General features: G+C 39.3%; 1 protein-coding gene across 3 annotated transcripts in view; it reads left to right on the top strand.

The window, feature by feature from the left end:
- Positions 1-13491, top strand: part of PHACTR2 (phosphatase and actin regulator 2) — a 259522-nt gene that overhangs the window by 238657 nt on the left and 7374 nt on the right. Inside the window, exons 11-12 of one of the 3 annotated variants that reach the window (XM_028121358.2) lie at positions 2639-2715; positions 2859-4204. In XM_028121358.2, coding sequence (XP_027977159.1) covers positions 2639-2715; positions 2859-2970 — 189 coding nt within the window. In that variant the 3' untranslated portion in view covers positions 2971-4204. Of the gene's footprint in view, positions 1-2638; positions 2716-2858; positions 4205-13491 lie in introns of those variants that run through there. The other 2 variants (XM_028121361.2, XM_028121359.2) reach the window with 2 other exon arrangements.

The raw sequence follows: 13491 nt of genomic DNA, 5'->3' as shown, positions 1-13491 counted from the left end.
CTTCTGGCCAGGGTGATCCCTGAGTGGACTGGAAGAGATTAAGCAGACCTTCTGACACCAGTTATCACTAGTCAATTTTAAACTTCGTTTCAGTCATTTTTCTTTCCTCTTTCCTCTCTATTATTCTCATGGTACCAAAAAATGCTGTGTATTTGGTCTCAGGGGATTTGTTCTATTTAAATCTTAGAAATACCTGGTTTCTGGGGCACCTGGGTGACTCAGTCACTTAAGCATCCAACTCTCGGTTTTGGCTTAGGTCATGATCTCAGGGTCATGAGATCGAGCCCTGTGTTCGGCTCCACACTCATTGGAGAATCTGCTTGAGATTCTCCCTCTGCCCCTCCTCCCACTCACACATGCTTGTGCGCGCTCACTCTCTCTCAAATAAATAACTCTTAAAAAAAAGAAAAGAAAAGAAAAGAAAGAAATACCTGGTGTCCGCTCAGTGACTACCCTGTGTTGGTCCAGCTCAGCACCATTCAGGCTCCAACCAATCTCACCACAACAACCTAGCTCTTTCTATCCCATATCTTTCTAAAGAATCAGTCCCATTTACATTTATGGGAAGAGTCCTTAGGCCTTTATGTGTAGCACACAGTTTACCATTAAAAATAAACTATACCGTACTCTTGTTTTTGCAGATTCTGTATCTCGATTGATTCTAAAAGAATGCTTTCATTGACTTTTGCAGACTCTTAGATTGGTAGCCAACCTACTATTGAGAATAAGGACTTTGCCTTTATTTGTCTTTGAGTCTCCTTCAGTGACATTCTCTTCCTGTACATAGTAGACTCTATAAATAACAACGAAAGATGGGGTGCCTGGGTGGCTCAGTCATTGGGCATCTGCCTTGGGCTCAGGTCATGATCCCAGGGTGCTGGGATCGAGCCCCGCTTCGGGCTCCCTGCTCCACGGGAGGCCTGCTTCTCCCTCCCCCGCTCCCCCTGCTTGTGTTCCCTCTCTCGCTGTGTCTCTGTCTGTCAGGTAAGTAAATAAAATCTTAAAAAAAAAAAAAATGAAAGAATTGTTAGTCACAATCATAAACTAGAATGTATTTCGTCTTTTGGAAGTTTCACAGTAAGTGTACAAAGCACTTTCACGTATGCTCTTAATGGAGCCTTGTAGTACTGTGAGGAATTCTCATCCCCATTTTCCAGAGGGGAAAACAGGTTTCGGACCAAAATAATTCACTGAGGGTCACCCTGCTACTGAAGGCATAGGTGAGACAAGAACCTATGACTTCCGACACCAAGTGTACCACTTCCTACTTCCTCTACTGACATCTTACATTCAGAGGAGAAATTTAAAATGAACGTGGAGACCAGATTCTCTGCCACTACCCACATTAAAATACTTCCTTTCAGGGAAGTCTTTCCAATAGATGCTAACTGGTGATTGGTATAGAGCGTGTTCACTGTTTCAGCTCCTGGGTTAGGTATACTCGTTAGCGAGTACGACAGAGTATCCTCACCGAGATCCCCTTGTGAGACAAGATGGATGGCCTTACCACAGGGGCCTTGGGCCCACAGGTATCTCTCTGCTTCATCTCTTTCAGAACCCAGTAGCAAGAATTATCGCCCCAGTGTCCAGCCGCAGGTTCCTCATAGAAACTACAGTGGCTGAGGAATACAAGTAGAGAGATGAGTAGTCTGGGACTGCAGGATTCGAATACAACACTGACAAGCCTGTTGGGGGAAAGCGCATATTGCCGAGTGACAGTCAGTGATGGGAGGAGGCGAGAGAGGGGCCTCAAGGCTTCCTTCTATCTTTTCCCTTTTTCTAAATTTTATCGTTTTCCAACCACAAACTAGATTTCCTTATCTCTCAGTGAAGTCATTCTCTGTGGTTTGCAGTATCCTATGTTTGGGCTGAAGAGTCCAGCTCTCATAGAGGTTAGGTGATGGGGATGTTTTTATTAATATTTTTTCTTCACATGAGGGAGTTCTTTGTAGAGAAATCAGGAAATAAATGTAAGCACAAAGTTGAAACCAGAAACCATCCATGATCCAGTCACCATTGTTAATAGATAACTGATGTTAACATTTTGATGATTGTCTCAGTTTTTCAACCTGAGGGACAGAAGCATCTCTTCAGACCCCAACATCTACGTGACATGGGTGATATGTTTGTTACATGGTAATAGTCATCACATTCGATTAACACATTTTCTTTGAACGGCTTTAAGTGCTGTGCTGAAATTTTTCATTCTGACTGTCTGAACTTTCAGTATTAAAGAATAAATAAGCAGCTGCCTTCTCAGTAGTTCCATGGTACCTAATCAAAGCCATGTTGCGGTATGAACTATAGAACTTTCATAGGAAAATGACATTGTTTCTCAGAAAATCTCATGACCTGGACTATCCTTGTGGTCATCAAGGGTGGGGGATGCATGTGACTCAGACCAGGCCCCAGGATGAGTTTAGCAAAGGCCTTCTTCCTCTCCTCCTTATCATGACACGTGAAGGAAATCTTCCCTGGTTTTAGTATGATCTTATATTTATCTTACCTTTACCTAGTAGAAATGAGGAATCTCTTTTTGCAAGACATTTTTTAAAAGAATGCTTTGTTGATGCTGTATATGCTGAGGAATTACGTGACCTAAGTAACATTTCTGTTTATCTATTTTTTTCCTATGCAGGCAGCAATAAGGAAAGAACTAAATGAATTTAAAAGCACAGAAATGGAAGTTCATGAAGAGAGTCGACAGTTTACAAGGTAAGTGGGCAAAATGCAGTTCGGCATATTTTGTGTTATGTGTACTTTACCACAGTTAAAAAAATTTTTTTTAAAAACAGATGAGCATAACACCATCTAATGAACATTTCTAAAATTAAGTCTTTTTTTTTTTTCTTTCACAGAAGTCTGAATCATTCCAAAGGGCTATGTTCTGGTTTCTTTCTTAGTCTTATTTTGTGGGCCAGGAGACAAGGATTAGAATCATTTATTCTGCTCTTGAAGAGACTCAGTTGAAGTTTTATGCCCAGAACAGATGCTGGTGAGAGCCACTTTGGGCACCTGTGTGTCTGCTTTGGGCTCACAGTAGACATAACTTAGAGAAGATAGCAACTCAATTTTCAGAAGACCTAACTTGGACTAGGAATCTAATTTTTACTGCTGCTGTGGAAGGCTGCGGTAATCCTACCCTTTTTCCTCCCAGTACCCTTGGAGTTCAGTTTATTCTTCTGCTAAAACCAGAAGAGACCTGTGTGATCATGTAGTCTAACCACCACCCCTGCCCTTCACAGGTGTTCTGTTTATTTCTCTCTAACGGGTTTATGTGCTTTGCTTTTTTATAACATGTATGTTCCTAAAAATTGGCATGCCAGTTAAATCTTGAAATACTGAATTGTTAAAAAACATACCAGGACAGATGATTACATGCGAAGACCACAGGAGGTCTTTCTGGAAAGCAAACACTGATTCCCTAGACTCGAAACGGCCTCTGCAAGACAGGCATACATTATAGTGCCACTGTCTCTGCAGTGGTTCCTGTTGGTGGTGGTGGTCCATGCTGAGAGCATGTCCTGTGATAAAGGAAGTAATGGTATAACTTCATAATTCCGCTAAAGTCGGTAGGGACCTCCTTGCCCCAAAGCTATTGCTCCTATCATAATGTCTGGTTTGCAGAAGAAACTCCCTTTTCTTCTAGAGGAGTTGTATCTGTTTTGGTTCTTCCTATATCATGTTTATTTGTAAAGGCATTCAGGGCTTTTAGCCATCTGGATGTGTAGGATTTTTCTCTGAGGGCTGCATCCTGTCCTGATCGACTCTTGGACCAGTCACATGCCCAGATCAAGCCAGACCTATTGTCCCTCCTTTTCTCCCTTCCACTTGTGGGGTCAGGGAAAGTTCATGCTGATATTTGACACCTGTGGTCATACGTCTCCAGGAAAGTTGATCAAAAAAAGGTGGCTGAATATTTACGGTGACATCGAGTTGGCCGGGTAACTGGAAAGATAGCATACACGTGTTTGTGCCTTTGAGTCCTGACCCCTGAGATACAGTGACTGTGCTCAACCTACTCTTTATCATTCAGGATCGTTTGACTTCTGCATAGTTTTCCTAGAAATCATAGTATCTGATTACCTAATTATCATTTGATAACATTATATGAAGAATAAACTAAAATAGAAAATAATCAAATTTTTTAAAATGCATTTCTATGGAAGTTCCCAGCTTATGAAAAATAAACATTTATACTGAAAGAGGTTCTTTCTCTTCTGTTATTTGCTATGAACAAGGAAAAAAAAAGGTTGCAAGGAGAGTAAAGGTCATTTATTTTTTGCATCTATATTTGTTATGGGCACAAACGATATATTCTAACTAAGCATTCAAACAGTACAAAAATCCATCAAATAAAAATGAAAACTCTCTTCACTCCCTCCTTCCTCAACTTCATTCCTATTCTCACAGGTAATCACTGGTAAAAGTTTGGTGTAGATCCTTCTAGACATTTTTCTGTGTATTTGCAAACATGTAGGTGTATGTATATGATCTACATCTATGTGCACATATACCTTTATGTCCTCCCTCTGAGTCACACATAAAACAGCATCTAGAAAATATTTCCATATTAGTGTTTATCTTTCATTTGAATGACTTTATGGCATTTTGTAGATAATGTACCATAAGTTATTGAACAATTATTCTATTGATGAATGTTATGGAATTTTCAATGTTTCATTAGTAAAACAGTGACTTGACTTTCTTTATAAATATATCTTTGTAGGGGCACTTGGGTGGCTCAGTTGGTTAAGCATCTGCCTTCAGCTCAGGTCATGATCCCAGGGTCCTGGGATCGAACCCCACATCGGGCTCCCTGCTCAGCGGGGAGCCTGCTTCTCCCTCTGCCTGCTGTTCCCCCTACTTGTGCTCTCTCTCTCTCTCTGTCTGTCGAATAAATAAATAAAATCTTTTTTAAAAATGTCATAAAAATATATATATATATATAGCTTTGTGCACACACGCTAGTATTCCTGTACTAGTAACATGAGTGGATTTGCCAGGTCACTGGATATATATTTTTTTTACATTTTGAAAGATGCTATTCTGTAACTTGTAGTTTATGAGCATGCCTAGTGTATCACCCTCATCAGCACTGGTGGGGCAGGATGGTGGTGGTGGTGGTGGTGAGGGGTCTATAGTGTAAAGAATAAACATTGATTTCTGTAAGGTTGAGCATCTTTACATATCTTTATTGACCATTTATTTTTAATTTTTGATTTACTTTGACCAGTTTTCTTTTGGGTTGTCTTTTTCATATGGATTAGTAAAAACTCCTTAGATATTGTGGATATTGGCTCTTTATTACATACGTCACCATACTTTTCCTCAATTTGTTCTTAATGTTTTAACTTTTTTTATGGTCTTTTGTTTAAATTTTTGCACATTTAAATGTGTCTGTATTGTTACATTTACTTCATTGTTTTGTGTCTTATGGAGGAAGACCAAGATTATAAATCTGTCATCTTTGATTTTTATATATGCTTTTTTTTTAACACTCAGATCTTTCATCCATTGGGCATTTTATTTGTGTGGGTGATTGAAGAGAGTAAACTAACTTTACTTTGTTCTAAATCAGTAGTTAGGATGAATGGATAAAGAAGATGTGGTATATGTATACAATGGAATATTACTCAGCCATCAAAAAGAATGAAATCTTGCCATTTGCAATCACATGGATGGAGCTAGAGTGTACTCTGCTAATAAGCAAAACAAGTCAGTAAGAGAAAGACAAATACCATGTGATTTCACTCATATGTGGAATTTAAGAAACAAAACAGATGAACGTAGGGGAAGGGGAGAAAAAAGAGAGGGAGGCAAAACTTAAGAGACTCTTAACTATAGAGAACCCCAACTGAGAGTTGATGGAAGGAGGTGGGTGGGGGATCGGGTAGATGGGGGATGGGCATCAAGGAGGGCACATGTTATGATGAGCAAGTGATGAATCACTAAATTCTACTCCTGGAACCAATATTACATTACATGTTAACTAACTAGAACTTAAATAAAAACTTGAAACAAAAATAAATAAGTCAGTAGTCAGTTGCCCCAGTTACTTCCCCCTTGGTGTGAAATTCTTCTCATATACACATAGATTAGTTCCTGGATTCTTTATTATGCTCTAGTGATCTGTTACCTATCTTTGCGCTGTGTCATCCTATTTAATTAGAATAGATTTGTAGGGGCGCCTGGGTGGCTCAGCCAGTTAAGTGTCTGCCTTCAGCTCAGGTCATGATCTCAGGGTCCTGGAATCGAGCCCCGCATCGGGCTCCCTGCTCTGCGGGGAGCCTGCTTCTCCCTCTCCCTCTGCCTGCCACTCCCCCCTGCTTGTACTCTTTCTCTCTCTGTCAAAAGAAAAAAAAAACAGAAAGATTTGTGGTGTGTTTTTGTATCTGATAGGGTATTTTTTCACCTTCAAAATTCCATTGGCTATTTTTTCTGTATTTATTCATCTACAGAAATTTAGAGTATACTTGTTGTATACTATAAAAGCCTGTTGATATCTTTATTGTTTAAGTAAATATTAATAGATGTAAATAGGGATGAGCTGCATTTCAAAAGAAAATTATAGGCTTTTTTTTTTTGTAACAAGGGTAAGCTTTAAAAGTTTTCCAAAAAATATATTGATTGACACTCTCTAAAATGTCTATTTTTCTAAGGAAAAATTAAATATTCATGTCACTAAGATAAATATGCCTTGCTTAAGTACTCTTTAAAACCTGGCAGCAAAGCCAGTGTCTGCTGCTATTTTTCCATTAATTTGTACTACATCATTAGAGTTTCATTCCAATAGAGAAATCTTTTGGCTCTAAGACTTAGAAAAATCGTGCTTATGATTTTCAAATTGTTTTCAGTATTTCTTTTAAGAGGTTAAAGGTTTGGTAAACACTGCTGAGTCTAATCAAAATAATACCAAAATATGGTAATGTTTTACATTTAGAAAATTGCTTATGGAGAAGATAGGGTTGCTCTTAGCACCAGCCACCCTTGGAGGGAACCATACAGGCTGTGGATCATTACCTAGCCCTTTAAATGCAATCTAGATAGAGAGCAGTTAGTTCACTTATTAGCTCTTCTTATTAGTGCCAGACATTATCTCCTTGTATCAAGTAAACCTGCCATTCAAAACCTAAATCTATTAACTCCCTGTGGGATTTAGAGTGGTTAATAGAAAGGCAGCCCTGCGCCCTCTGCTCAGGCACCTCTTTATCCAGAGTTTATCTTCCACACAGTGATGTATCAGTCAACACCAGAAGGATCCATTCCCGTATAGATCTTCCCTTGCATCTGTATCTCTGGAGAGATTCACAAAAAGCTGGTAACATTGGTTGCCTCTGGGGAGGAGAACCGGTGGGTAGGGGCAGGCCTGAGAAGGAGGCTTTCCACTCTGAATTTTTGAAATACAAGAATTTATTACCAAAAACAAATATTTAAAAGAAAAATAAAGGATCCATTCCCTGAGTTCTCTTTCTGTAAATGAGGATCCCATCACAGTAGCTTTTCCTGAATAATGTGCCAGGACTAAAATTGTGACATTCTTGTTATTGGTGTACTCAGAAAACACCTCCGAAACCTCCGTCATGGAATACATTCTGTGACATGTTTGATCTGCCCCGCAGTAAAGAATTATAGTGACCCACCCTTTCATCTAATTGCCCTGGTTTCTCCCAGTATCTTTTAGATAGCTGTCTGGCATTGCAGTACATTCTGGGGCCAGGTAACAAGGGTGAGGGCTAGTGGTGCCCATGAGACTTCATCCTGTGGCCTGAGAGGTACCAAGCTCTAATCTCGGCTTCTTAGAACACTCACTGCTCATCTGGCTACATCCTGTGTTTTCTGCCACCAACAGCTGCCCACCCAGCCCACTGTTCAAAGCCCAAAAGACCATTTGAAGGGCAATGTATTATTTAATAGGATTATTGCATTCTGGAAGGAGACCACCATGGCAAAATAAAGCCACTCCCCTTTTCATAGTAAAGGACATTTCTACAATTTAAAATGATTCTCTAAATTATAAAGACAAATTGTATGAAAGGTCAAATTTCACTTAAAAAATTTATTTATTTATTTATTTTTAAAGATTTTATTTATTTATTTAACAGAGAGAGAGAGAGAGAGAGAGAGAGCACAAGCAGGGGGAGCGGCAGAAGCAGGCTTCCCGCGGAGCAGGGAGCCCGATGCGGGGCTTGATCCCAGGACCCTGAGATCATGACCTGAGCCGAAGACAGACCCCTAACTGATTGAGCCACCCAGGCATCCCTTAAAAACTAAATTTTAAAATGTTTATGGCTGAGTGGTAAGATTATGGGTCATTGTCATCTTCAGGATATTCTCTGTTTTCCAGAATTTTTTTAAGTGTCTGCATGGGTTAGATTTATAATCAAGAGAGAATATTATTTTTATAAAAGTAAACTTTGAATTTGTAAATAAGAATATTTTTAGAGTGTGCAGTGTAGTACTTTCATGTTTATAATTTTATTAGCTTATTATTTCCTTGTTATATTAAGCAAAGAATCATTAAATTGATGCTCTTAGACTCAGAGTGGGTCTCAAGAGATCACTGGCATATTGTTAGGTGTAAAAACCAGGATACTGATAAAGCTACAAATGCAATGGTATGTTTTATTTAAAATTCAGATGCACAGAAAAAAATTGGAAAATAACATTCAAAAGCTCTTAACAGTTTCTTATAGAATGGGGTTATTGTTTTTTGGGTTTTTTTCTCTACTCCAACTTTTTTAATGTGGTTGAGATATGTGTGTGGGTGTGTGTATTTAAAGTAATTATCTCGTTCTATACCATTTTGAGTGATTACTGTCCTATGTAGATTTACAGCTGAACTGCTTTTCAGCTTCTAGATATGCTTATCAAAATGTGACATGGGGGCCGCCTGGGTGGTTCAGTAGGTTAAGCCTCTGCCTTTGGCTCTGGTCAAGATCTCAGGCTCTCTGCTCAGTGGGGAGCCTTCTTCTCCCTTTCCCTCTGCCCCTCCCCGACCCCAGGCTCTTGCTCTCTCTCTCTCTCTCTGCTAAATAAATAAAATCTTTTTAAAAAATGTGACAGGGCAGGAGTTACATGTGGGACCTCAATGAAAAATAAGGGGTGCTCCACAGAGGAATGAGAAGGCTTCTTCTGCAAGGCTGCCCTCTTCCATGGGTGCTCCATGTACCTGGACAGAAACTTGAAAAAGTTGCAAAATGCTGCTTTAACCACCAGCATTGAAAGCATATGGCTCAGTATTTGGAATCATAAAAGCCCGGGCACCATGTGGTCTGGCTTCTCTGGTAAAACTAGGAGCCCTGGTTTAGGAGAACCTGCTCATTTGTTTAACGTGTATATGCCTTGATGATAAAACCCTTTCAAATAAAGAAGTGAATTATTCAGGATTTCTGTTTCTATCAAACAGGGAAGTATAGGAAAGTAACATTTTACATTTGTGAGTAATTTTCCATGTTCTATTATCTGAATGATTTTACAGGAAGGTATGTTTTTATATGGTAATTGGTGGAGGAATCATCTTTATGGAAAACAGTGATCTTTATCTGAATTCCATGACTTAAAAATAGCTCCGCCCCCATTCACTTCCTCTCAACAGTATGAAAATAAAAAAAGATGTATTCCAGTTTTAATAAGAAGAAGAAAATATAGGTAACTTCAAATTTGAGTCTCGGGAGAGTTCCAAAAAAAAGAGTGAATGAAAAGTTTCAGTATCCTTGGGGCACAATAAATCTATTTATTGCTCTATTTATTGCTGCATCAACTGGAAGCCTGAAGCCAAACTGTCATTCTGTCGGGCTAACTTCTCAGGAGGTAAAGCTGAACTTCTCATATTTCAGAATGAATGCAAACCATTGAGTAGTAACAAATGTAAGAACATTTTACATTTTCAGTACCTCTGAGCTGAATTTGAAGAAAAGATGCCTAATGTAAACAGAATATAAATGTCTTTTTCTGATTGGATAGTGCAAGAAAATATATGAGGTGGCTTTTTGGTTTATTTTTGGTTTATTTTGTTGTTGTTGTTGTTGTTGTTGTTGTTGATTATTTGTTTTTTAAACCAGGTCTGGCAGTCCATTTGAAGAGAGGGTTACATTTCTGACCCCCTGGCTTTGTCAGCATATTGTTGCAATCACACTCTTGGTTGGTCACCTTCTTCTCTTAGTGAGCCCTAGGAGCTATGCCGAAGGCCTGTGACTCTCCACACATCCAGATGTGGAATTCATTCTCTAATGGGATCTGTGGGCAAATAGTGCCTGCAGGAAAAACAAAAAACTTTATAGTGTCCGGTGAATTTTGGGAAATTAAAAGCAGGACACTTTCCAGGAAAATACTGGGCTTTAGAAAGTGTTAAATCTCTTCTGGTCCACTGACTACTCACTTTTAGTTGCTCAGCTCACTTATTAACTTACCTTCTTCATCTCATAAACATTATTGGTGTAAAGACCAAACCTGTCATGTCATGTTTCCCCATGCTTGTCCTCTGAATCCAGAGCCAAATGAAGATCAGGGTATTGTGGAATGTTTGCTGTACAGAGCCCAGCAAATTAGGAGAGGGCTAAAATAATTGCTAAATTGGGTGTTTGTATTTAATTCCTAGAAAAGCTGAATCTAACAAAGAGGGGTCTTTGATAGCTCAGGGTGGGAAGACCCTGCAGGTGCAGTATTATTTGTCTGTATTGTCAGGGTCCCTGGAGCTCCTGCTTCCTTTGTGTGGCATGTGCTTGTGTGTCCGACGTGCAGAGAAGTGATACTGCTCATTGCAACCACAAGGACATCACTGGACTTGCTTTTCTAGTAACTGCAAAAAGTTTGTGCTGAGCCCATTCTCATCTAGTTCCCTTTGTGACAAAAATGAGAAAACTATAGCTATCAAAGTATAGCCTAGGGGGCTCCTGGGTGGCTCAGTCAGTTAAGCATCCAACTCTTGATTTCAGGTCGGGTCATGAACTCCCCACATTGGGCTGGATGGAGCCCTAGTTCGGGCTCCACCCTCAGCGCAAGAGTATGCTTGGGATTCTCTCTCTCCCTCTCTGTCTGCCCCTCTCCCTGCTCTCCCTGTTCACTCTCTCTCTCAAATAAATAAATAAAATCTTTAAAAAAAAAGTGTAGCCTTGGATTTAGAACAGGACTTTTCTCTGGTCAAAATTCATCAAAACTAACTGACAGATTTAGAAATCTAACTGATTACCTTTTCCTTTGCATTCTGCCGAGAGAGCACCAAGAAAACTCTTTGAATGAAAGTATGAGTGAAAACATATTTTGTTCTCATAGTCTGGTCTAGGTTAGGAATAGAGTCTGGAGCCTGGTGCCTCTCCTTACCAGCTCTGTGCTTTGGGCACATGACTTAGCATCCCTGTGTCTGTTTCTACACCTGTACAGAGGGGAGGGGATACTGGAGTAGATGCCTCCTAGGATTGTTTTGAGGATTGAACTAGGTAATATATGTATAGTACTTGGACTACTGCTGGGCATATGGTAAACAGTAGTAATTTCATCTGTCATTATTATTATTTGCCTCTTTTTTATATTTTACATAAAAAGGTTGATTTAAGAGGTTTTCAATTACTATTTTGAAATACTTTTATACAATTTCTATATTTTTCTTCAGGTAATGGTTGACTCTTCCTAGAATGCATGATGGAATGTCCTTGTAGATTAGTATAAATTTAATTGTAGTTAATATTGGGGGTCTCATGATTGGACTCTTCAGTTACAAGAATTACTTATAGAAAGTTATCAAGTAACTTTCTAAGTGCCCCAGTATATATGTATTCAGTTGTTTATGCATTCAGCAAGTTTGATTGAGCACATAGAGTGAGTCAGACTCTGTTCTGGACCCTGGGAATTTAGAACCTGTCAGATAAAGTCCTCACTCTCACATGGTTATGTTCTAGTGAGGGAGACAAACCATTAGCAAGTAAACAAATAAATCAACATGATAATTTCAGATTGTGCTAAATACTATCAAGAAAATGTAACAGGATGCTCTGGAAGGGATGGGAGGGGGTCTCTTAGGGAAATACAACCTATCCTGTGATTTAAATGACGAGAGGAAGCTATCAGGCACTGTCAGTGGAGAGAAGAACATTCCACCACCAAAAGGGGGCCAGCCCATTTAGAGGGAAGAGCTAGTGCAAAGGGCCTGAGTTGAATAAGGATTTTGCATGATCAGAGGGCGAAAACAACACCCAGGTGACTGAAACAAGAACATGTCTCCATTTAACAAATGTAGAGCAAAGGTTATGGCGAGGGCTAGCATTAGGAATTGAATTCAAAGTGGATACATCCCTACTTTGATCACAACAAGTTTGCTATTTTGGTAAGGTTGGTATATCTTATTTTTCTTTTGAGTTTTGGAAAGTCAAACATGCAAAAGTAATATAACAAGCCCCATGTATCCGTCATACAGCTTCTCCAATTATCAAATTATAGCCAAGCTTGCTTCAACTGTTCTTATGCCTTTAATTTTTCATTTTTTAATGCTTTGATTCCACCCAGCAACATTTTTTAAGTTGTCCAATGTGCCAGATATTATATTCTGTGAGTAAATAAAAGTAATTAAAAGCAAGTCTTTGCTCAGTGCCTCAGGATCTGAGTAGACACACCTACACAAAGGTCATATACTGACTGTGATAAATAACTATTATAAACCCAGTGTTATGGCAACCCGGAAGGGAACGCGATTAATGCTTTCCTGAGAAATGGGGAAAGGGGAGTTTGGAGAACTCACAGAGTAAGATTGCAGGACGTGGAGATGGGAAGCAAGATAGGGTAAAGGACAGAGCACAAAAGTGGAGAGCATTTGGGGACAAATGATTGGAACTTGGGGTATTTTGGGAGTAGTGATGGAGATATAGCTAGAAACATGGTTTGGGCCACATTCTGAAAGGCCTCAGTCACTACTCTAAGAAATTTAAATTTTATTTCACAGGGAAAGGAGAATAATGCAATGATATTAATAAAGAACTGGAATGATTAGATTAGTGCCTAGGATGATATTGCTAGTGACAGTGTGGGGCACAGATTTGATCTACAAATCTCTGAGCCTGCGACAGGGAAATGAATTAGGAGACTGGTTTATTAGGCCAAATGAACATTAGATTACACAAGACAAATGAAATACTAAATAGAGTGGAAATAAATAAATAAATAAATAGTGTGGAATCACAGAAATAGGCTGAAGAAGTAGACCAGATAAGGCTTTTTGGAGAAGATGACTTTTGGCCTTGATCTTGAATATGAAAACATAGATGGGAAATGAAGGGAGGGGATTGCAATATTATGAAACATAGCATGTGCAAAAAGCACAGGGCTCCGAAAACACAAGGAATGTTCAGTAACTTGCATGGAGGGATGTGAACATGCTGTTCAAATAGCACTAGCGAAAGATGGGAAAGCTTTAATGGATTCAAAGACAGAAACAAGGCAAGACTTAGTGTCTCGTGGGATATGGAGGGTGAAGGAGAGAAATGAGTTGCAAATCTGAGG

This window comes from Eumetopias jubatus, unplaced genomic scaffold, assembly GCF_037043125.1.
Source record: "Eumetopias jubatus isolate StellerSeaLion01/CBP00866 unplaced genomic scaffold, mEumJub1_p1.0 scaffold_6, whole genome shotgun sequence".
Lineage (NCBI taxonomy): Eukaryota > Metazoa > Chordata > Mammalia > Carnivora > Otariidae > Eumetopias > Eumetopias jubatus.
The sequence above is the reverse complement of the archived record's forward strand: the minus strand, read 5'-3'. Positions and strand labels throughout refer to the sequence as shown.